This window comes from Equus asinus, chromosome 16 (assembly GCF_041296235.1).
Source record: "Equus asinus isolate D_3611 breed Donkey chromosome 16, EquAss-T2T_v2, whole genome shotgun sequence".
In the NCBI taxonomy this organism is placed as follows: domain Eukaryota; kingdom Metazoa; phylum Chordata; class Mammalia; order Perissodactyla; family Equidae; genus Equus; species Equus asinus.
Window position 1 is genome coordinate 33,953,526 of NC_091805.1, and position 25,571 is coordinate 33,979,096.

A 25,571-nucleotide genomic window follows, 5' to 3' on the forward strand; every position below is an offset into this window, starting at 1 on the left:
TCTCTAGATTATTTCTTGCGTATGAGTGGTATGAATACACACAGTTATGTTCTTTGACTTCTTGTGACATTATTTATATGAAAACCGGGGTAATTTAGCTTCGAAATTTCTCGTGCACGAGTTGTTCTTGAAAAGTGAGGGTTTAGAGTGTCCTGTGTCAATGACTTGCAGCTGTCTCCCTGCAGCCTTGGACTCTCTTTAGCTCCAGATTGGCATCTTACTCTCTTCTTCACAGTTACATTTTGATAACTAAGAGGCACCTCAGTTTTAATATTTCCAAAACAGAACTTTAGATTCCTCCTACTCAAGCTTCTCCCCGCCTTCCCCATCCCAGTAAATGACGCCACTGGCCCAACTGCTCAAGCCCCAAATCCTTGAAAAGAACCTTTGTTTTCTGTTCAATAACCAACCATCAACAAGTCCTGTTGTTTCTGTCTCCAAAATTACACCCAGAATCTGCCAACTTCTCTATATCTCCAGCACCACACCCTAGTAAGAGCTGCCGTCATCTCTTGCCTGGATCACTGCAATTGCCGTGCATCCACTAGCGTGTAAGCTCCATGAGTACAGGGACTTTATCGTGTTTACTGTTATATTCCTCACACTTAGAGCAGTGCCTAGCAGCTCCCAAGTGTTTCCAAATGTACTTTGAATAAAATACTAACTCCTGCCATGACCTTCAATTCTCTGCAAAGACTAATCCCAAATCTATCTCTCTGACTTCATCTTACATCGCTTCTCCCTTTTGGCTATGCCTTTTATCTGGATTTTATATGGTTAGTTCATTCTTGCCCACTTAAGTCTCTGTTTAAATGACACCTGCTTAGGTAGGCCTTCCTTGATCTAAGATAGCAACTCAGGCACTCAATTACCACAACTCTGTATTTTATCTTCTTTATAGTATATGTTCTTTCTAGTATAATTTTTACCTGCCTTCCTCAGCAAGAATTAAATCTTCATGAGAATAAGGAATTTGTTTTATCACAACTGTATTCCCAAGACATAGAATAATGCCTAGCCCTGGTAGGCTCTCAATAGATATTTGTTGAATGAATAAATCAATCTGTCATGAATATCATATATGTTAATTGGCCCTTTGTGACTATGATCCCATCAATTCAAGAGGATCTCAGAGGACTCTGAATTCACCATGGCTGTGAAAAAGGAAAAGAATGGAATTAACCTGCTTCACTCTAGGCTGAGAGCAAAATGAACTCTTCCAAATGAGAAGTTTGTTCTTACTATCAAAATGCTAAAATCAAGTAAGCTATCTGACCTAGATAAAAGGTCATGATAGATTCCATCAAATGTTTCACTAAAATTGTATCAATTTGTAAAAAATATATCGTACTGTAGACTTGTCCTTTTTGAATTGGCATCAGAAAAATCAATATTATCTGGCAAATGTAGTCTTTTGAAGCACACTTCTTTTGTTTGCCCGGTCCTCTGAAACTGCTCTAATTTTCTCTTTAAAAACTGCTGTTATTTTTACTCACAAGTTCTTTAGCAGATGGTGATTATAAGAATCATTCTTTTCTTTTTGAAAACTATTTTCCTAATCTTCAGGTAATTTCCCTCCTCTGTATTGCTGCATAAAAATAGCATGGTTCACACTTTTTTCTTGTCTATAACAAAACTAGAGAATAAAATTCTTAATGGCCAAATATGTAGACCTTTTAAAATCTTTTCTAAAATCTCATTTTACCTGCAATCAAAAGATGTTTGTGTGATTTTATTATGTATATATCAACTCAATATCTATACCAAAATTAGCATATATATATATATAGTCTTTTAAATTTCTTACATTCGAAAGAAAGTTCTGTTGTTGAGCATTTCAAAAGATGAAAGATACCTTTGAAGACAAATATGTTAGAAGTAAACATAATTTAATTCATTACACTGTCCAGTAGTAAAATATAGTATAGGAAAACAATGTATAATATTACTCTTTTCCCAAATATTTTATGTTGTTCAAATCACTCTTTCTTAAAAACAAAATTGATATAAAAGACAAAGAATAAGGGATACTTTAAAAAAAAAAAGGTCACAGAAGCAAACATCAAAAAGAGAGAAAAATATGAATCTTATTTTGAAAACGAAAGACAGTTTTGAAACATGCTTTTATAGAACTAAAAAAAGTATTAATATATAGATAGAAAAATAGTATAACTGGAAAAATTGACAGTTTCAAGAAGGCTAACGAAAGGACTAAAATGTGTATGTTAATGAAGGAAATTATTTTGATTCACATTAATTTATTATGTATATATATATATGCACATACATTTGGAAGTCACTATGATGTATATTATTAGTGGTATCAGATTAAGCCCCTACCTTAAGGAGATTTTCATTTGGGAAGGAGAGCAGAGGCTACAATCTACAGCAGATAACTATAATAAAGAACAGTGTATAAAAATTTCCTAAGAAGAAGTGCTGGGGAATTAATAGTGGGAAAAATTACTCTCAAAAAGGATTAGCAAGTAAGGCATTATGAAAAAGGTGACATGTGATGATTATATTATTCTTAATAGTTATAACAACAAGAACAATATAGTATATACTAGTAATGTACAACAGTGTAATAACAATAATACTAACATTTATTTACTAGTCTTCACTCCAGGTATTGTTGAATATTACTTGCAATATTTCATTTAATCCTTTCAACTGCCTGTGATGATAGGTACTATCAATGTATCTATTTCATAGATGAGAAAAGTGAGATTTAAGAAAAAGATTTCCAAGGTCACCCTGGTGGTAGTGAGTGGAAGAGCTAATATTAGACCTCATAGGTGTCTTGAAAACCACAGGACCCCATTGATTTTACTCCAGTATGTAGAATTCTGAGTGTCCTTCCCCATTTACACACACACAAACACACACACACACATACACACTGTAGGAATAGTACTTTCATTCCATGGCTCTATCTTCATTGGCACAGTTGAGCAGATTCTGAAATAATCATCCACAAAATTCCATGGTGAATAATGTCTCCACTAGGGAAGATTTACTTAATTTTCAGATTGGTCATATTGACAAAGTTTTGTTCACCTTTCTGTAGAATACATCAAACTCACTTTACTGGGGCATACGCATTTAAAAGTGAGATCGGATTTTATTTGGGTGGATGTCAAAGGTCTCAGATGTGATTCCCACTTATAAAATATATGTAGAAGACCTAAAATATGAACTAAAGGCATCAAGGAAAAAGAAAAAAAAGGTGCATCATCACATTTGGCTTAAAAGTGAAATATTTAACATTCAAATTAATGGAGGAAAACATTTTCTGAATTTACAGAAACCATATTTTTAAGATAATGTCTATTTACGCTAAGTGATACATATTTTTAACTACAGATTTTCAAATTACAAACTCTTAAACAGAACTTTAAGCTAAACAGTACCCCCATTAATTGATGCTAATTGTATTTCATTATCCTAAAACTCTATTCCCATTTTTGGAAATGAAGCATAGAATAGTGGTTAAGAAATAAGACTTTGGAGCTACAATTCTTGGGTTCAGAATCCACCTCTGCCACTTATGAGAGGAGACTGACCTTATAAACCTGCAAAATGAGATAATGAGAGCGCTTAACTTATGTCATAAGAGAAAGTTTTAAGTTAAATGAGTTAAAATTAATTAATAAACTTAATTAAAATTTCTAAAACGGAAACTTGTCTGGCACATGGTAAGTGCTATATGAAGTATTTGTTAAATTAAAACTAAAATATGTTTAAGTAGATTCAAGTGGAGAATCCCAATCATGCACATGCATCATGAAGTATTGATTTATTGGTCAAGACTGAAAGCGACTCTTCCTGCCTTACAGGAGAGGGCGGTGGGGAGGGGAAAGGGCCAGATATTGCAGAGATCAAATGATCACGAAGTCTAATAAGAGACATATAAGTGTTTTGATGTACTTTTTGCTCTCTCTCTTGAAAAGCATCCATCTGAAAAACAGAAAGACAATGCCAGATTAATCTTCATGCATTATTAATTTTTCCAATAAACTTAATTCTCATTTCATTATAAAAAGACCTCTCGGGAACAGAAGGCATAATGCTGTCTTATAATTTATTTATTTTTTAAACCAGACAAACAGAAATCATGGATGGTCAATAATATCTTTATCAAAAATCTGCTCTGTTTGGTTGAATAAATATTTATCCTCCACAAGTAACAAAGCCTTAAACTAAACAATTTTTTCAGTGTTATATAAGTCTGCATTTTCAGATTCTGAAAGGCCTAGCATGAGACAATATATTTATGGTATTTTCTCTTTAGCTGAAAGCAGGTCACTCACTAAGCTCATGATCCTTGATGGCCAAGCCCGTATCCTGTTCTCCGTATTATAGTTAGCACCCACATAGTACCTAGCATACTGTAGGTTGAATGAATGAGTAATTGAATCCATAACACAAAGCGTAGAACGTAAATCATGTCTAGTTTAGGTTTATTAGGCAAACTAGAGCACATCCAGTATAATTAGAATTTCAGATAAACAACAAATAATTTTTAGTATCAGTAGCTCCCAAATATTGCACAGGACATACTTACACTGAAAATTATTCATTGCTTACTTGAAATTCTAATTTCACTGGGTGACTTGTATTTTCATGTGCTAAATCTGGAATTCTAGTCTAGTTATTGTAATAAACTAATATTTACTTATTTATTCAACTAGTCATTTACCAACAAGTATCTGTTGTTTCATTAAATTATTAAATGATGTACTGCATGTCTACCACATGCCAGGAACAATTCTATGCCCTGGGGACTCAGCAATACATAACATTAGCAGACTCTCACTTCACGGAGCATGCATTTCAGTGGGAGATGGGGGTAGATGAAAAATAAATAAGTATTAAATTGGCAAGCTAACTTCAGTTAATGATAAATGCCATGAAGAAAATCAAGCAAGATGATAAGGGTAGAGAGGGAGGATGGATCAAGGGCTACCTTAGATAGAGAGTACAGGAAGTCATCATGAAATGATGAGAAGACCGCAATACAAAGAGCCAGGGGAGGAGGACAAAAGGAAGAAGGAGGAATAGCAAATGCAAAGAACCCTAGGTAGAAATAAATTTCCCTGCTACACGAAAAGAGTGAAGACCATGGGACTACCTCAAGCGAAAAAGCTCCTGCACAGCAAAGGAAACCATCAACAAAATGAAAAGGCAACCTACCAAATGGGAGAGATATTTGCAAATCATATATCTGATAAGGGGTTATATCCAAAATATAGAAAGAACTCATAAAACTCAATAGCTAAAAAACAATGTGATTTAAAAAGCAAAGCATCTGAATAGACATTTTTCCAAAAAGGACATACAGGTGGCCAACGAGTATGTGAAAAGTGCTCAGTATCACTGATCATCAGGGAAATGCAAATCAAAACCACAATGAGATATCACCTCACACCTGTAGAATAGGTATTATCAAAAAGACTAGAAATAACAAGTTTTGGCAAGGATGTGGCAAAAAGGGAACCATTGTGCACTGTTGGTGGGAATGTAAAGTGGTGCAGCCACTATGGAAAACAGTGTGAAGGTTCCTCAAAAAATTAAAAGCAGAACTATCAAATGATTGAGAAATTCTACTTTAGGGGATTTATCCAAAGCAAACTGAAACACCAACTGGAAAAGATATATGCATCCCCGCATTCACTGCAGCATTATTTATAATAGCCAAGACATGGAAGCAACCTAAGTGTCCGTTGATGGATGAATGGATAAAGAATATGTGGTGAATACATACAATGGAATGTTATTCAGCCATAAATAAGAAGGGAATCTTGCCATTTGTGACAACATGGATGGACCTGAGGGCATTATGCTACGTGAAATAAGTCAGACAGAGAAAGACAAACACCTTATGATCTCGCTTATATGTGGAGTCTAAAACAACAACAACAACAAACAGAACTCATAGATAAAGAGAATGGTTTGGTGGTTGCCAGAGGTGAGGGGTGGGAGGTGGGAAAAATGGGTAAAGGTGGTCAAAAGGTACAAGTTTCGTTATAAGATAAATAATTGCTGGGATGTAACATTCAGTGTGAAAACTATAGTTAACAATACTATATTGCATATTTGAAAGTTGCTAAGAGAGTAAATCTTAAAAGTTCTCATCACAAGAAAAAAATTGTAACTGTGTAGTGATGGATGTTGACTAAAGTTATTGTGATGATCATTTTGCAATATATGTAAATATTGAATCGTTGTGTTGTACACCTGAAGCTAATATAATGTTATACGTCAATTATATCTCAATTAAAAAAAAACAGGGAAGACCAATTGGATTGTAGTGAGCAGGGGGCTGGGGAGTGCTATAAATGTGATATAAGATGTAAGGAACCAAGCAAGATTCAGATCATGCGGAAACTTGCATTCCATGGTGTGACATTTGGATTTTATTCAAGTAGGATGGGAACCACTGGAGTGGTTAAGATAGGGAGTGATATGATCTAAAATATTTTCAAAACAGCCCTTGGGATGCTGTGCGGAAAATGGATAGGTGGAGTGGGAAGGGTAAGAGTGAGGAACACCTGCTAGGAGGTAATTCAAGAGCAATGGTGAGGAACGACAGGGGCTCATGGCAGGCTGGTGAGAGGTGGATGAATTGGAGATGTATTTTGAATGTGAAGGTACTTATGGATGAGTTTAACTTGAGATCAGAGAGGAGTGTCAAGAGAAGGGGAAAAATACACTTTCCTACTTCGAGATGTACTTATTCTATGTATGACCTGCATATAAGAATAAATTGATCTTCTATGTCCTTCATTCTCAGTTGCCTATATTGGCCTCATCGGTGGTTAGCCTGTACTTCCTGGAACTCACAGATGTCTTCAAACCTGTGCACTCTGGATTTAGCTGCTATGACCGGAGTCTTAGCATGCCGTACATTGAACCCACCCAGGAGGCAATTCCTTTCCTCATGTTGCTTAGTTTGGCTTTTGCTGGACCTGCAATTACGGTAAGAATTGCCCCAAATTGTGTTTGCCCCAGAAAACTAAGAATGACCATATTTGTGTAATAAGTAGGTTAAAAGCAAACAAAAAGTGAACTCTAAATCTTAGACCAGAAAGATCATGTCTTTGAGATATTTTGACAGTATCATATGGGAATACTTAATAGTTTAAAATTTCTGGCATTAAAAGTTAAGATTATATGATTGCAAAAATGATGGTCCCTAGTGTTTACTTTTATAAATCATTCTGAAAAAAAGGTTTGTAACTGCATAGTTCTCCTTGAGCTAAAATGACATTTCTGATACACTTCCTAATTAATGTATTTTTCATGTGCTTATTTGGTATCTGAAGTCTGGAAAACTGGAGGGAAAAAACAAATAATTATATAGCTGACAGAATCTTCTCAAATGTACATGGTGATATTACTTAAACAGTGTCATTTTATACCAGGTTAGCATTTTTTGTTGATTATGAGCACTGAGCATCAGCAACTATAAAGAGGACACAGCTCACATTCCTGGCTCAGCTCACACACACACACACACACACACACACACACACACACACGAGTAAAATACTTTAGATTCAGAAGAGGCATTTGCATTTCAAAATATGTAACACAAAGAAATGCCCTACCCTACTGGAATCGAATTAAAAACATAGTTGTTTTTAGTTTGCTAACCTGCACGTTGTGAATAACATACTTTTAGATAAATTCATTAATAATTAAGACTGGCCAAGACTTTCCATCATCCTTTCTGCCCCCAGAATCCTACCTAGAGGCAAGAGACGTGTTTCAAGGTTAATAATATTTATTTCTACCAGGAGGAACTCTTACTTTGCTTTTATCGTGCTCATGAATGTTAGAGGAAGTGGTTGTGAAATTAAAAGCTGTGTTTGAATTGAGTTTCTACAAGACTCCCTAATGAACTGGCCTGTTCTGGGTCAGTACATCAGCAGCTTTAGGCAAGTCTTTGTATAGATCTTCTAAACTCTATACTTTTACATAGCTATGAATTTACTTTTTAAAAATTTCTCCTATATTAAGTAATCATAACACGCTGTTTATACTATAAATAATGTCAAATATTCTCAGAAAATAAAATTGGAACTTAATTTTCCATACAACTTTATCATACTTAAAAGGTCTCAAAATACTTTGTAAATTAATGAGTTATTTGAACTCCAATAACTCCAGGGTGATTGGAAATATTAATAATGTACTTGGTAATAGCTGGCACTCAGACTAATAAAACATATTTACAGTGCAATATTGCTCAGAATAACAGCATTTTCCTATCATTTCTCTAAAGACATAAAAAATTTCATGTCTTCCAGTCATTTGAGAAGAGTGGAAAGAATATATGCTTTTAAATCTATTACACCAAAAAGTGTTTCTCCTAAGGGGGGTTGTAGTGCACCAATTTATTATAATTGATATATTTGAAATAAAATAAATAAAATACTATACAAATGTTCACGACTCTGCTGAAAAGACTGTGTTGATATTTATTCATTTAAATAATTTGCTTTTTATATATCCAGAAGTCTTTCTTCCTTAGGGTATTTTATTAAGTCGCTAGGAAAGCAAGTCTAATTGTGGCACTCCCTGCCAGAACCATTTATCTCACATTGATCCCTTTGCTGACACTGTTACATGTCCTGGGGACAATGACCTTGGCCTCATCACTGTGTTCCTGCTTCTCTGACTCCCTCATTTCCCGTAATAAGTTCTCAATATGCAATTTAAGGATGTTTTCTGGGGGATTCTGGGTTGCAGCTTCCTTTCTCGAGCCCTGAGAAATGAAAGAACAAATGTGCCATGGCTCCCTTCTACCACATTGACCTGGGGAGCCCAGTGCCAATTCCTTTGGCAAAGGCCCCACTGAACTCCTGGGTCTCCACAGGGCCTCGATAGCGGCTGCATGCCTCCTAATGGAACGAGAGGCAGACTAGGGAAATATTTACACCCTGGTGTCCCTAATTTCCCCCATATCACTTAAAGCTCCAGGATGTCAGTAATTCTCTTCTTCCACACTTGTTTCATAGGCTTTAGGTAAACAACTCAATGGTAACTCAAGTCTTGACTTTGCTGCCATCAAATACTATTTTTCACAGTTTTTTCTCCAAATATACATCATACTTCTTCTAGATTTCTCTCTAATTTTGTTTTTCCCTCTATTTTTAAGACTTTGTCCCAAAGCATGCATTTTCTCAACACTGGTCCCAATGTCTGGTCCCATCTTGTTCCAGAACCATAATTCTGTCTCTGATCTCACTATGTATGTCATTACTTAACCCCTTACCTGCCTTTCTTGAAAGTGAAAATAACAAACAGACCGTAATCTCTGACTTTCAAGGATGCCTTTTTCTTTTTATCTTTATGGTGGCATAAACCTCGTTCAAATGGAGTAGTAGAGGAAGGGAGGGAGGCAGAGGGAACCCTTCGTTTGGAAATGGCTTTTAAAGCCCGCTTGTGTGAGGAGAGGCACTTCCTGTCTTCACCCATTTACCTGGAGAGAAGACAGAGCAAAACAAAAGACCTCCTGTCAGCAATATTCTTTAAAAGGACCTTTATATGAGCAAAAGAAAGATCAACTGATCTTTTTATACAGGCATTTAAACAAAAATCATCAAGTGTTTGCTTCTCAGATTTTTTTTTATGCTTTGAGAGATATTTTAAAAATAACTTGATTTTGTGACATTGCATGAAAAACTGTCAAAATTCCTTTCATGTCTGTGGAATGCAAGTTTGCATTTCTCTGAAATTGTCCTTAAATTGGAAAGTTTCATCCTTAATATTCAATTTTCACTTCCTGTAGAGTGATAATGAAACAAGCACTTTGTTTAGTCCTTTGGAGATTATTTCTCAGGGAAAACAGCACAAAACACCTGGGTTTATCATAAATCTTCAAGAAATCTACATGCACTTTCTCTTCTCTGGAAGTAAAATTTTATTACACATTATTAAAGGATAAGTATATCAAATTTTATAGGAGAATCCTATCAGAATTAGATTAGAATTCCTAGGAGGTAACCTTAGCTTTCAGAGACTATACATGCAGTAGTCCCTGCTTATCCGTGGCGGGGATAGCTTCCAAGATCCCCGGTGGATGCCTGAAACCATGATAGTACGAACCCTACACCGAACCTGATACAAGTCAGCTCTGAAGTGACTGATGGGCGGGTAGCCTTTTCAGTATGGATACCCTGGACAAAGGGATGATTCACATCCCCGGCAGGATAGAGCGGATGGCGTGAGATTTCGTCACGCTACTCAGAAGAGCATACAATTTAAATCTTATAAATTGTTTGTTTCTGGAATTTTCCATTTAATATTTTCCAACTGAGGTTGACTCGGTAACTGAAACCACAGAGAGTGAAACCATGGATAAGGAGGGACTACTGTACAATCAAAATGTAGAATATCAAATGTATTAGGGTTTCAAAAGACATAAATTGCAAATTTAAATATTGAAGATAGTGTGATGAATATTATACTATTTTTGTTGTTGTGTTTTATTGCTTTCACAAGAAAGACCTTTCGGATTGTGAGTTCTCCCTGTGGTGCCTGTTCTGAGGGCAGTGCCCATACAATAATAAGCAATATATTTCCTCCCTACACTCCCCTGAAACAGTCATTTTGGAATCTCTTCCAAAAACCTGTCCATGATATTTGAGATGCCAAAAAATTGTATGGCTTCTTTTCAGGTCTGTGTACATCACAAAGAGAATACTGTCAAAAGATACTTGTCATAAACTGTTTTCTATTTACAAATGACAACAGCAACAAATAATTTTATCATCAAGGGCCAATCCCTGAAACCATATTGCAGCACAACAGCATGCCATTGAGAACAAGGAAACAAGCAGGAGCATCTGGAAATGCATTAGGAAGCATCTCTCCTTCCCCTGAGGAGAATTCTATCTTTAACCCAAATTGGATCATTTTGAAAATTCATGCGATGACATATAGATCAAGGTTAAATGAATAGAAGTGTGAGGAGAAAATTGGTGTCCTCCTTAAAGAGAGAGACAATTGGGTGATGTCAAGATACTGACAAGAAACCTCTATTCATATTACATAATCAAGCCAAATAGTGTGAAAGCACTCTCTTGACATATGAGTTTTGAGCATATTAAAGAACTAAAATAAAACCTCTGAAATCTCAAGGTCATTTGAGATAATGACTGTTATGTTGTGTGATGACACATTTCTCTAATGGCATTGGACAAATAAATTTATATATAATTTCGCATTCACAGACAAGACACAAACCATCACATATACAATTGAAAAGAAAGAAACAAAATTGTTCACAGAATTATTATTGAAGAAGTGAAGATGAAATCAATGTCTTTTAGCCATACAACAATGCATTTGAGAAATGAGTGGTTAATTTTCTTGCAATGATGATTTTGAGATAACCATTATATTATTCTATGTGCATGGTGTATCGTGTCATATCTGTCTATGTGAAATATAGAATCTATTGTTTCCATGTCTAACTTAAAGTGCTAATGTAGGATATTTTTCAAGAAGCATAAATAGTTAACTAAATGTTCAAGGATTTGAAAAAAATTCCTTTTATTTCTATATAATTGATCTTAAAAGAGTTTATCATGTATGTCACGATTTTCACACACATATGGTTACTAGGAGAGTTTCACTAAGAAAATTATATGCAAATTAAGATTCTTTATAATTGGACACACACATTACCTACAGAACTAAATGTAGCAGACTGAGCATTCGAAGCAGAAGAGCGTAGGCTTACTGTCATCAGTTTAAAAGAAACCTATATTAAATACTTCATAAAATAAATGTTAAGCTGGTATTGAGAACTGGGAAGTTTCCCCTGGAAAACCTGTTTCAACCTCTAATCACGGTTATAATCTTCAAAGTAACATGACCACTTATATCTAAAGGACATATGTCTACTTTTCTCAGCTCCACATGTTTATACAAATCAATTCTAATTTCACAGTAATCTCTTAGATACAGTAATCCAAAATATTTAAAATTTTTTGCATAAGTAAAACTCATAATTTCAAATCTTGCTTCTCTTGTACAGAATAACTAACAACCCAAATGCCCAGGGTAATTAGCCAACGAGAATCCCACAGCAAAGGTAACAAATGCAAACTCCACAGTGCCAGGCTCTGTGCTAGACAGTGAGGATAAAAGGTAAAGAAGAAACGGGTCTTCCTCAGATGGACCTAGTCTAGTGAGAGAATTAAATGAATAATTGAAGTGCACTTTAATCAAGTTATGCTAGAGGGAAGGACAAAGGCTAAGGAAGCCACATGAAAGGGGGCTTAATTCAAGCTGGGGCTTAATTCAAGTTTCAAAGAAAACTTCCTGAAGGAAATGATGTCTAAATATATTGAGTTCCTTCACTGATGTCCTATGTCCTAGAATCCTATGGCAAGTGCACTGTTCCTTGTCTTAAGGTAGTCCTTCTGATACTACAGTAAGTTTCTCTGTCCAGTGTAAACACATTTTCTAAATATCTACACCTAGGAAATACTCCCCAGAGTGAGAGCAGAATCAGTCACCATGTGATTAATCATTAGACATCACTGGGTGTTGTTGGACAAAGGGCCAACGTAACCACATTAAAACTCCGGGATGCTATCACACCCTTAACCCGTATTTAGGAGCACGGAAGATCCAAACCATGCTCCTTATAGTGCCCTCATTGCTTACTTTACACTGCTCCCTCAAATACTCAAGAGAAATTGCTCACTTTAAGTTTTTGAGAACAATACAACTTTACCTTGTTGAATTCATGATGTATTAAGAGATAACATAATTCATTTGTACCCATTGAGTTCATTCTGAAAACCCTCTTATCTTTGCAGATTATGGTAGGGGAAGGAATTCTCTACTGTTGTCTGTCCAAAAGAAGAAATGGGGTTGGACTGGAGCCCAACATTAACGCTGGAGGCTGCAACTTCAATTCTTTCCTTAGAAGAGCCGTCAGATTTGTTGGTGGGTGTGGGGAATCACAAAGAAAGGAAATGTTTTTTTCAAATAGGAATGTTATATTTAATTACAGATATTAAGTCTTTAAAGCTATAATTTAGTTGTATAATTTCAGGTACATGATGAGTTTTACATTATACTAAAAAACTGCTAAAACACTAACATTTGGGCTTTGTATCTGAAATGTGTTATTTACAGTTATAGTCCTTGTTTTCAGAGCTAACATGCCATGCATTTCAGTATATTTTTGTCTTAGCTGTGGTTGAAGCATAGATTTACTTTAAAATGGTTTCTCTGGATCTGTGTTCATTTTTTAAAGTGGAGAATAAATGTCAGCAGGCCAGTATGAATGGATAACTCTTCAGAAATTAGTTTAGCAACATCAATGATTCCATTTCAGTTCTCCTGGAGCGTTTTCATCCAGAAGTTACTGCACATGGAAATGTCACCATAGAGTACTGCATCAAGGCTATTTTTCCTTTGTTATATCCTCCAACTTTACCTCCCATTTTTCATGAGACCTATAGAAAATCCATGGGGCTGGCTAACCAGCATCTGAATCAAACCAGTATCTAAACCTTCCTCTCTGATTAGCATGAGACCATCCTTTTTTTTTTTTTTTTTGCAGGGAAAGATTTGCCCTGAACTAACATCTATTGCCAATCTTTCTCTTTTTTTTCTTTTCTCCCAAAGCCCCAGTGCATGGTTGTATATCCTAGTTGTAAGTCCTTCTAGGTCTTCTATGTGAGCCACCAACACAGCATGGGAACTGAAAGACAGGTAGCGTGAACCTAGGAAGTGAACCTACCTGCTGACACACTGAGAGTGCCGAACTTTAATCGCTAGAGCCTCTGGGCTGGCTCAGCATGGGACCATCTTAATGTTAGTCAAGTCACAGACCTTTTTTTTTTTCAACTGAGTTGAGAAGTCAAGCCACAGTACATCACACCAATGTGGATGTTTTACATTCATTCCAATTAAGTCAGTAGAAAGTTATTTTTCCTTGTAACTTCTCAGCTCAAAGGAATAAGTAGTCTCATTTAATACCTAGTAGATAATTAAATGCAACTGTCTTCCCACTAGAGGAAAAATCTGGTCTAAATCATGCCCTAGACTCTGCTTTACCAGGCAAGGCACATGGAGACGGTAAGATAAGAATAGGCTTCTTAGCAGGGTCATGAACTTAGGCAAGGAAGTAAAAGGTCAGGACATGCAGCTGCTCTCCTCTCTGAAATGCCTTATTCTGTGAGGATAGTCCATCCTACGCTAGAGAACAGTGTCCCAGAGTCAGCAACTCCATCCTCCATGCGTCTGGAGATTCTCATTCTCCAAAGGTAAAAATGGGTGGGTTTCCCCACTTATCCATAGTCCTCTCTAAGACCTTGCGTGCTGCTGGGGAATTAGAATGTAGAAATAAACCTCCCGTGTCTTGAACCCCAGGTGTGGGTGGAGAAGGAATTGGGAGAGTGATGGTTAGATAATGAGGAGGAGAGAAGGAAAAGACAAAACACAGTAACATGCAGGCCAGCGATCTTGGTCTGGAGGAGTCCACTGAAAAATGATCCAAGTGTGTCTCACACTGATTTCTATGAGCAAATCATGAATCAGAATTTAGGCTGTGAAGTCAGAGTGAATCCAGGGTGTCAGAACAACATAGAGGGAGTAGGTGAGTTCCAGATTATGTGTATGAGAGCAGAGAGCTAGACTCCCAAAGATAGGTCCAGGCAAGGGACTTGAAGCAGGAACGGAGTTGGAGTACACAAGCATGCATCGGGGTTTGTGAGTTTATGATTTAAGACTGGCCCCAGGAGGCAAAAGAAAGATAGATTTTGGACGAGGAGATATAAGAACATCATCTCTGAATTCCAAACTTGCAGGAAGGCTCCCACAGCCCTGTACTCATGATACAATTATTGTTTTCATGACAGGGTCCACTTGCCCTCTTCTCTGTTTTCATTAGCATTCCTGATATGACTACAGCTTCTTGGGAGTTTGAACTGATTCTGTAGGGTTTGACGACTATGGCTGGAGTTAGGGACCATCAAGAAGAGAGAGCCCTGGCAGCTCAAACATTCTAAGCAATTTATAATTATCCTGAATTTTGCTTCATTCACCATATTTAATCCTTCTTAAATCACACAGTCGGTCACCTTAACATGTTCCAGGTATCTGACAAGTGACCTATAGTTAATAATATTAAGTATTGGCCCTATTTAACCAAACTGACAAAAATACCTCAAATTACTACTTTGGAGATACTAATTGACCTTATTTTTGCCTTAAGAATCTGTTTAGAAGTTTAGGAATTTTCTACACTATCTCCTCAAAATAAACTCAGAGAAAATGATCACAGCAGATTTAAAGGTTGTCATGTTAATGTGAAATAAACATGATTGATAAGGACACAACATCAGCTTTAAGCACTAACTTGGTAACAGTTTCTTTCCTTTTGCTTATAGGTGTTCATGTGTTTGGACTCTGCTCTACAGCTCTCATCACAGATATCATACAGCTGTCCACAGGATATCAGGCACCATACTTTCTGACTGTCTGCAAGCCAAACTACACCTCTCTGAATGTGTCTTGCAAAGAAAATTCCTACATTGTAGAAGATATTTGCTCAGGATCTGACCTTACAGTTATCAACAGTGGCAGGTTAGAAACTGACGTTTAAACACATTCCGTGCCAGTGTTTTCACTGTTCGTTAATAGCTTGAGGTATCATCTTAGGCATACATTTTTCAGTCACAATGATTTTCATTTTCTTTTTCTTCTCAATACGGTAATCTCTTTGGTGATTAAACCATAGAAACCCCTTGGTGGCTCATTCTAAATCCTTCTATCTCCAAATTTCACCTTCGCATTCTTGTCACCAGTCTTCATATCACCAAAGCCCATTCAAGTTTTGTGATCTACCCTAAACTCATTATGGTTTTAGGTTACCACAGTTGGTTTATTTTAGGATATTTATGGTCAGTCATGGCTTACAGTCAATATGTGTCTTGCATTGACTTAAGTGGAAGATATTTACATCTCTATTATATGTTTTATCAAACAAATCAAGTGAATTTTCCTTTTCGTAGACTTTAAAAAAGGATAACATCTGGGATTTTAGAAAATAAGGGACAGAAAAACCCAGGAAACTATCAACATTTTAAATTTTTTTTCAATCAATAATGTAAAAAATAAGCTTGTATGGTAAGAGATAATATTTTGTAAGTTCAAAAGAAATAAGTCACAGAAGGATGAGGGGCAGTAAACAATTATTATAAGAATTGTATTTGTCATTCAACAAGTTCCCAAAGATTGACTTAAGAGTGAAAAATAAGTTAATAGGTACACTTGAAGAATCAGAGCCTGATATTATGGAATTACACACATTCAAGTGCTCGTGGTCCATTCAATAATTTTGAACCTACATTTAAGATCTATATCCTCTATTCTTTCTCAGTCCTTTTACATTATCTTGCCTGTGTTGAATGGCAGTCCTTTTTACTGAGTATCAAATAATTAGAAGGACATTAATATAACTGAATTTTATTTTTTCCAAATGTTTATCCATTAAAAGAAATTTCTATTCTTCTTTTGTCTGTCCTTTTCAGTGTCTCTCTTGCTATCTTGTGTCTCACCTCTCCCACTTTTCTCCTTAAATTGTTTAATTAAATAAGATGCTCTGTGATTCTCGAGATAATTATTTTAAAGTGGAATATACAGAGAAACGTTTTGTTAAAGTCAGAGTTTCTTGTGCTTTCTAGAGGGTGAAAAACACATTTAGACCCACTGCTGTGAGAAAATAATTTTGTCTTTTAAATTTTTATATAAATGAAACCGTATGTATTTAGAGCATAGAAAAAATTTAAAAGCTTTAAAATCTTAGATTTTATGAATTTCCACTTTAAACTGACATAATTCTAATACCAAAGAATAACTATAATGCTTTCCAATCTGTTTCTACTTTCAACCATAATTCCAATGGTGTAATGAAGTGATCCCTCACAAAGTTAGCACTTTGTCTTGGAAAGTGCATCACTACTACCCTTTAATACTAATGGTGATCAGCAGCGTTTATTTTATCAGACTTTCCTCCAGAAAACCAAACAGAAACTATAGTTATTGCTCATTGCCCTGCGACTTTTAAGTTGAACATTTTACCCGCTTAGTGTTCTTGAGAGGATTGTTAGCCATATATCTAAACTAGAAGGCATAATTTGACTGTCTTCCTTTGTCAGAAAGTCATTCCCTTCTCAACATGCGACCCTCGCCGCCTTTGCAGCTGTGTACGTTTCGGTAAGTTACTGGTCCTTTTCATCAAGTTGTGTCCTACAGAAAATCAAGGAGATGAGTGGTATCCCCAAGTGACTAATTACGTTATATAGTTGTGTAGTCACAGAACAGTAAACTTTAGCACAGTAGTCCTTGAATACAGTGGCATCCAAAGCAGAAATTTGATGCTACTATAAACAATATTATAGTAAAATCACTTTTCTACACACATATAAGAATATTTATTTAGCCTGGTATCCCTTTAATGTAATATTATACTCCATGGGAGGATATTGTGAACCACACGAATAAAACTGAAAGAATTACATTAAGTAAACACACAATTTATTTGTAGTGTTTATGTAAGAATAGTGAGTTCTAAGTCAATATAAGTTTGATAAATGCTATACAGCAAATGGTCATTGTATCTGATTAATTACGATAGCCAATGAGGTCTTATGTGAGGAAAATGGACTGAAATTATGTGACAGGTAACATGGACACTAAACAACTGACTAATTCTACTGCTTCTATTTTTTCAAACTTTCATGCAATTACATGAGAGATCAGTTACTTATTTGATCAATTTTGTCATGTATTTCCTTTCTTTGCAGGTATAGAACATAGCCATTGCAGGGGGAATGGAACAGTAAAATTGATGTCAAATGTATCAGTTAGGCTTTTGAGTTTAACTTTTTATTTGGTTATGATTTAATGATAAAATGACCTTTCTAACATAGTTAACCTGTTTCTTTCATTTTTAAGATGTACTTCAATTCCACATTAACGGATTCCTCTAAGCTTCTGAAACCTCTCTTGGTCTTCACATTTATCATCTGTGGAATCATCTGTGGACTAACACGTATAACTCAGTATAAGAACCACCCAGTTGATGTCTATTGTGGCTTTTTAATAGGAGGAGGAATTGCTTTGTACTTGGTAAATAGTTTATTATTATTTAATAAACCACAGCTTAAAATGGAAAACATGCATAGAATATTTTGCACTGTAATAATTTATTAACAATATAGTTTATATTCATGAGAAAATCTCTGGCTGCATCTCCATGCTAAGCCAAAACACATATCCCATTCTCAGTAAAATAATTTATTAAACTCTTATCATGGGCCAGAAACTGTGATTTTAGAAGGATTATTGCATTTTTATCCTTACACTACCCACCTAGAAAAAGAGTCAGGGACTATTATTACCAGAATAACTTTACAGATAAGGAAAGTGAATAGTATTAGTGAAATAATGTTAGTGAAAGTAAAGATTTAGTGGAAGATTATATAACTTACCCAATAACACAAATGTGACACCTGGAGATAACTATGATCCAACTAATATTGAATTCTTCAGCAGTACTCTATTTTCAAGCCTGACCTTCCTCCAAGGGAAATATCCTCAGCATAAGGAAACTGGGATTGTCCATTTCATTCATTCATTCATTCATTTTACATCTATTCAATATCCAATCTTGGCCAGGTACTATACTAAGTATCAGAAAAGTGAGAAATAAGATATATCCTCAAGGAGTTACAGTATTTTACAAATAAAAATATAAACAGTTACAGTATGTTAAATGAAACAATAGGCTGTGAACGAAATGCACACTGCCTAAGGAAGTCAGAGAAGCCTTCATAGAAGTGATGTGGTTTTGAAAAATGAGCCTTTCTTAGGGTAAGGAAAGGAGAAAGGGCATTAAAGCAGAAGAAACTGCACATGAAAAAAGATGGACATGTGAAAGAGCAAGTATAAGTGGAGGGTGCGGGAACAGGAGGAATGCGAGATAATGGCCAGGTTTCTGGCTTGGAAGATTGGGCAGATGGTGACATCATTACAGACCAGGTAAATGATAGAGGAAGCAGGTTGATGGAGGGAAAGGGGATTGATGAACTCAATTAAAGGATCAATAGGCAGTTGAATAGTTGGGTCTGGACCTCAGAGGAGCAATCAGTGATGGAGAAATACATTTGGAAATCGTGGACATTACTGGTGCAAGTATCAACATAGTTATGGGGTTATATAAAATTGCCAGATCATAAGAATATAAAGAAGCCAGGGAACACCAGTACACAAGCAGCATACAGAGGAAGAGGCAACAAGAGGAAGAAGGAAACTGAGAGGAGCTGACAGAGAGGTGAAAATGGTCTTCAGCAGCAGTTCTCAATCATGTAATCTTGATGCACTTGTGAAAGGTGTTATAAGACAATGATTACAAAAAATAGCAAAAGTACTGAAGTGAGAAAGATTCATTTTTCATTTTTATAAACTAGAATAGTCAGGATTGTCACTTCAAATCTCATTATTACTCACATGCTTTCTTCCGTGCAAGAGAAAGTAATCAAATTAAAGTAAGTGTGCCAGGAATTGTGCATAAGCCTGGGTTGCCCACAGGAGTGTTGCTTGGCAATGTATGCTAGAGGGTGAATAAAGAAGACTGGGAACCGTTGTGGTCTCGTTCACGCATTGCCTCTGCATGTGTGTGATTTCATGGTGTCCTGGAATTGGCATGGGCTTCATAGTCTGAAGGATTGGGGCTTGAATTTTAAATCTCTCTCTGCTTGGCCAAGTTATATAGCCTCTCAGAAGCCTGTTTCTTCACCTATAAAATAAGGATAATAACTATCTACTTTATCATAACAAAGATTAAACAACTATATTTATCAAGCACAGTGCTGGGCACTGAATGTTAACAGTATTGGCAGAGGTTACTTACAGTGGAGGATTTTCCTAAACTTACAACTTTAAACATAATTATTAATAGAACATTAGGTAGGGACTACTCAACCTGAGAACTCTGGCAGTGAGAGCAAATCTTTCAGAAGAAGATTTGAACCAGGAATTAAAGTACTTGGAGAGGCAGCAGTCTGACTTTATTCCATTCCTGTTTGCACTCTATGCCCTGAAATTGGAAATTTATCACTTCTAAGCCAATGCTGTCGCTTATTGTTAAGCACTCTATAAATGTTAAATCCATAGGATTCCTTTGGTTTGATTTGAAAAAGTAGACAGTGGCTACCAGCTATTGAAATTAGCATACAAATAGGTATCTGCTGCTTGCTCTTATCTCTAAACTAATCATCTCAAAAACTGAAAATCCAGCAGAAATTAGACTTTCTATGTGTAAAAAGGGTAAAAATTTTGAATCTGAATTTTAGCCTTTCGCAAATTTTTATCCCCAAAAATCTAAAACAAAAAATCTATAGCTTGAGTATGAAGACAAGATTAAATAAAATTTGGCTCAAATTTAGTGTACTAGCACTGAATTGATCAAATATTATTTCCTAACTTACACCAAGTTTAAATTAGGAAAGAACGTAGGTGCCCTAATCTAGTGACAGCTTCTGTCTTCACAGAACACTCTGTACAGTGTTGAACACACAAGGCTGTACTTGATGTGAGTTGTAACAATAGGGGTCTCTGACCTCACGGCAAAACCTGATGTCATGTTTTTCGAATGACTCTTTGTTGTGTGCATACCCCTCCTGCTTTCCATCATGAGGTGTGATCAAAGATGGAAGGTAAAATAAATCAGTTAAGCCATTCAAGGTGTCACTCAACAAGACGCTCCTAAATCCAGAAAAATGAATTGCTTTGAAAAGCAGAAGGTCCTTATTTCTCTCCTTGTCTGACTTTTCATCTCAAAACACACAGAGGATAAGATTCACAAAAACATCCAGTGGGATGGAGAAAGGAGAGAAAATCCAACTAATAAAAAAACAAAGGGTTCCATATTTCTGAACAATTAGTTTAGTGATTTATGATATAACTTACAAACTATTTTCTGAGTAATTGTCGTTTTAGTTTTTGTTATTTATGTTAGTCAGTGGTGTATAGAGAGCGAATAGCTTATTGATGTGCTTCGGTGGGTCCTCTAACGCATGGCATTTATTGTTTCTCTTCAACACTAGGGGTTGTATGCTGTGGGGAATTTTCTGCCTAGTGATGAGAGTATGTTTCAGCACAGAGAAGCCCTCAGGTCTCTGACAGACCTCAATCAAGACCCCAGCCGAGTTTTATCTGCTAAAAATGGTAGCAGCAGTGATGGAATTGCTCACACAGAAGGCATCCTCAACCGAAACCACAGAGATGCTAGCTCACTGACAAACCTCAAAAGGGCAAATGCTGATGTAGAAATCATCACTCCACGGAGCCCCATGGGGAAGGAGAACATGGTTACCTTCAGTAATACCCTGCCTAGAGCCAACACCCCTTCTGTAGAAGACCCTGTCAGAAGAAACGCCACCATTCATGCCTCTATGGATTCTGCTAGATCGAAGCAGCTCCTCACTCAGTGGAAGAATAAGAATGAAAGTCGGAAGTTGTCCCTGCAAGTTATAGAGACTGAGCCTGGACAGTCACCACCCAGATCCATAGAAATGAGGTCAAGCTCAGAGCCGTCAAGGGTGGGGGTGAATGGAGACCACCATGGTCCTGGCAATCAGTACCTCAAGATCCAGCCTGGCACTGTCCCCGGGTGTAATAACAGCATGCCTGGGGGCCCAAGAGTGTCCATTCAGTCCCGCCCTGGGTCCTCACAGTTAGTGCATATCCCTGAGGAGACCCAAGAAAACATGAGCACCTCCCCCAAAAGCAGTTCTGCTCGGGCCAAGTGGTTGAAAGCTGCGGAGAAGACCGTGGCCTGTAATAGAAGCAACAGCCAGCCCCGGATCATGCAAGTAATAGCCATGTCCAAGCAGCAGGGCGTCCTCCAAAGCAGCCCCAAGAACACCGAAGGCAGCACGGTCTCCTGCACTGGCTCCATCCGCTACAAAACCTTGACAGACCACGAACCCAGTGGAATCGTGAGGGTTGAGGCTCACCCGGAGAACAACAGACCCATCATACAGATCCCGTCCACCGAAGGCGAAGGGAGTGGCTCCTGGAAATGGAAAGCCCCTGAAAAGGGCAGCCTTCGCCAAACTTACGAGCTCAATGATCTCAACAGGGACTCAGAAAGCTGTGAGTCCCTGAAAGACAGTTTTGGTTCTGGAGATCGCAAGAGGAGCAACATTGATAACAATGAGCATCACCACCACGGAATCACCACCATCCGCGTCACCCCAGTAGAAGGCAGTGAAATTGGTTCAGAGACGCTGTCCGTTTCTTCTTCTCGCGATTCCACCCTAAGGAGAAAGGGCAACATCATCTTAATCCCTGAAAGAAGCAACAGCCCGGAAAACACTAGAAATATCTTCTACAAAGGAACCTCCCCGACACGGGCTTACAAGGATTGAGTGATGGCGGTTCAATCATTTGGGTGACCCCCAAAGACCACATGCTGATTCCACCTGTGCTCCGTTCCAGCAGATTGGGAAGTCTTCTCATCAAACTAAATTATCCACCATCAGCCCGGAACTCAATGACTCTTCAGAACTACTACACTCAAGCTTGTAGATTTCACATCAAGGGGAGGGAAAAGCACAACGCAAGAACCTAACTCATGTGATAATGTGAAGACTCTTAAGACCTATCTTCAAACTCAAAAGGTTTGCAGAGGGCAGTATCAAAAGAAAGTGGTTTCCTTCAATGTATACTATTTTACTTCCTGAATGTGCCAACTTTAGGGATTTTTCTTTATAATAGCTGTGGGAATCCAGAACACACGTTTTCCCTACAGCAGAGGCCATGCAGTATTATATATTCATTTTGCAGAATCTGCACCTAAAGCTCAATACGGGTGGTGCTGATTATTATAGTATATATACCGTGTAAACTCTCAAATTCTATTTAGCTGTGAAATAGTGGTGTGCAATTCCTTGTCAAAGAAATGCTACTGTATTAAGAAGATGCTGGCTGCTTTGTGTTAGAGTAGGACACCCCGCAGCTCCTCTGTAGTGGCTCTGTCACAGTCAAAAAATGAAAAGGTTTTGTGCATTTCTTAAAAATTATGCTTTCTTCAAGAACAAAAAGTGTGTAGGAGAATTTTCAGTGCAAGAAAACAACTAGTATTTTTCCGAAGTTTTTTTGCTGCTTACTTTTTATTTAAGTATAGATCCTGCTAATGAAGAATATGGTTTTTAGTGAGTACCTTTGCATAATTTAAAAAATATATTGTTTTAGAGAGTTTTTTGAAATTGTTGTGATCCTATTTTGCATTTTATGGCTTCTCCTTTATTTATTGATTTAAAAATTTTTTGATGTTATACGTATGTTCTTCTACTTTGAAAGCAAAAATAACGGGTGACATTCCTAGAGCAAAATACACTGCTGTGAATTTATAAACAAGAAATCTGAACCAAAACTTGACATTGTGGATTATGTTGCCAGCAATGTTAGTCAGATCTACTCTGAGATGTCTCCAACCAGCTGGCCTAGTTTGCCATCTTAACAAGTAGTCCAAAAATTCCATTTGGATCCAGATTATAATTTTTTTCAATTTCCTGATAACCAGTAAATTAGAACCACAGTACTTAGGTTTTACCTTCTTCCCTAGAATATTTTTGTTAATTGGACACCAACAGGAAGACTCTGAAGAAAATGCAAATTGATAAGTGAAAGTATCTCACAATATAAATTAAGAATGTATTTCTTCAAATATCTAAACAGGCACAGTTTTAGTGCTTAACTTGCAAACAACAGTTTTTGCTACCTATCCTGAATGAAGCCTTCAGCCTAAATCAAAGGAAATCAATATTATCAATAAGAAGATAAAAACAAAACATTCTGAAGTGTTTTTCAACTTAAAAATTTCTTTTAAGTATGAAGAAATATTTGGTTCTTGGAATTTAGTATTAAACCTTTTTTACACCATTCTTTAAGAATTCTAATATACACTGGATTATTGCCAAGGGGATAAAAGGGAACAACAAAGCTGGTTGATCTGATTTCAGTTTAGTTTTCAGTGAGAACAGAGGGATTGTTTAGAGACGAATCGTACCACGTCATTCTCAGCTTCTACGGGATAAGGGCAGAGCTTCCTAGAGTCACCAACCTCCTAAAGCTTGAGGGATTTAGCTGAAACCAGCAGAATTGAAAACTCTGGCAATAAAATACAGATTCAACTATATCCCTTCTGGCAATTTCCTTCTCAGAGAGGGGAGTGGGAGTAAAATGTTGCCTTCCCCACTTCTCACCCCACCACCATCACCATCATGACGCTCCTACTGGCTTTTGCCAGTTGATAGAGGGGAAGGTGGACTGGTTTTCTGAAGAAAAAAAAGCTGCAGCATTTCAGGTGCAGTGTGATATTTCCTAATCTTTCCTATTTCTTAAGAAAAGATTTTAAAGTACTTCTCTAATCATTGAAGTTTTTTTTTCTTTACATAAATGTTGATATATTCTTTTTCTACTCAAAGTGCCAAAGGCTACAGTTTTTAATGACTTAACGAATTGTACCACATTGTTAAGGACATATGATAGTCGCTAGAACTCAGACCTCTGCATGTATATTTGATAATACATCTTTTGTAAAAAAAAATTACAAAAAAATATTTGTTTACATTCCACTGGTACCTTAATTTAAAATAAATGAAACTAACAGGTGTTATCTCTTCTTAGTGTTCTATTGGTCTTATTTGCTAATGAGAGCACTTCTTCCTTTGTTAGGCTGTGCTTTACTGATAAAACCAAGTATTGAATAAAGAGAGTTAATTATCTTTTTAAAGTATATAAAATTATGAAAATATATATAATATATATATAAAGTATTGTGTTTAATAAAATGTTATGCAATGTTTTCCAAACTGATAAAGTTTGTAAAGTGCTATAATGTATTTTGTTAAGTACAGATCAAAGCTCTTGTGTGAGTATATTGTGCTAACATCATAGAAATAAAGATTAGATTTCTTCACCAAAATTGGAACATTTGGTTTTTTTACTTCAGATTACGAATGGATAATAACTTGGCTTATAGAAAAACAGCTGGAATATAAGAATGAATCAAAACTGATTATATTCATAGTTGTTTGGAAGAAAGAGTGTTGCACTAAGAAACGTTTGTCAAGCTGTGACATAATGTTTCCTTACAATTTCGAATTTTTATTTTATGTTTATTAAAGGAGCTCTTTTGGATTTATTTAGACATAGATTTTCACATATCAATGTTATAGAGTATAGAAAAAGAAAATATGAAAGAGTCAGGGTCAATTGTTCTGAATCAATTTTTGACTAAGAGTCGTTGATGTGGATATTTTCCCCAATATTATTGCCCTTGTGCCCACTTATCTTAAAAAGCATGCTTTACTATTAACTCTAGGATTGTTTTCACAGCTATTAACACCTATCTACAAGTTGTACAGCTGATACTTTATACATCTCACTAGAAGGTACTAAAACAATTCTTAGACCACACCCAGGACTTCCACTTTACTGAAATGATCCTTAAGTGGGTCATT

At 36.4% G+C, this 25,571-nt stretch overlaps 1 protein-coding gene across 1 annotated transcript in view; it reads left to right on the forward strand.

Moving 5' to 3' along the window:
- Positions 1-24,698, forward strand: part of PLPPR4 (phospholipid phosphatase related 4) — a 41,674-nt gene extending 16,976 nt beyond the window's left edge. The window contains exons 2-7 of the mRNA XM_014851520.3: positions 6,797-6,982; positions 12,843-12,972; positions 15,426-15,621; positions 17,196-17,253; positions 17,995-18,168; positions 21,147-24,698. Coding sequence (XP_014707006.1) covers positions 6,797-6,982; positions 12,843-12,972; positions 15,426-15,621; positions 17,196-17,253; positions 17,995-18,168; positions 21,147-22,472 — 2,070 coding nt within the window. The 3' untranslated portion in view covers positions 22,473-24,698. The remainder of the gene's footprint in view (positions 1-6,796; positions 6,983-12,842; positions 12,973-15,425; positions 15,622-17,195; positions 17,254-17,994; positions 18,169-21,146) is intronic.
- Positions 24,699-25,571: the final 873 nt, after the last annotated feature.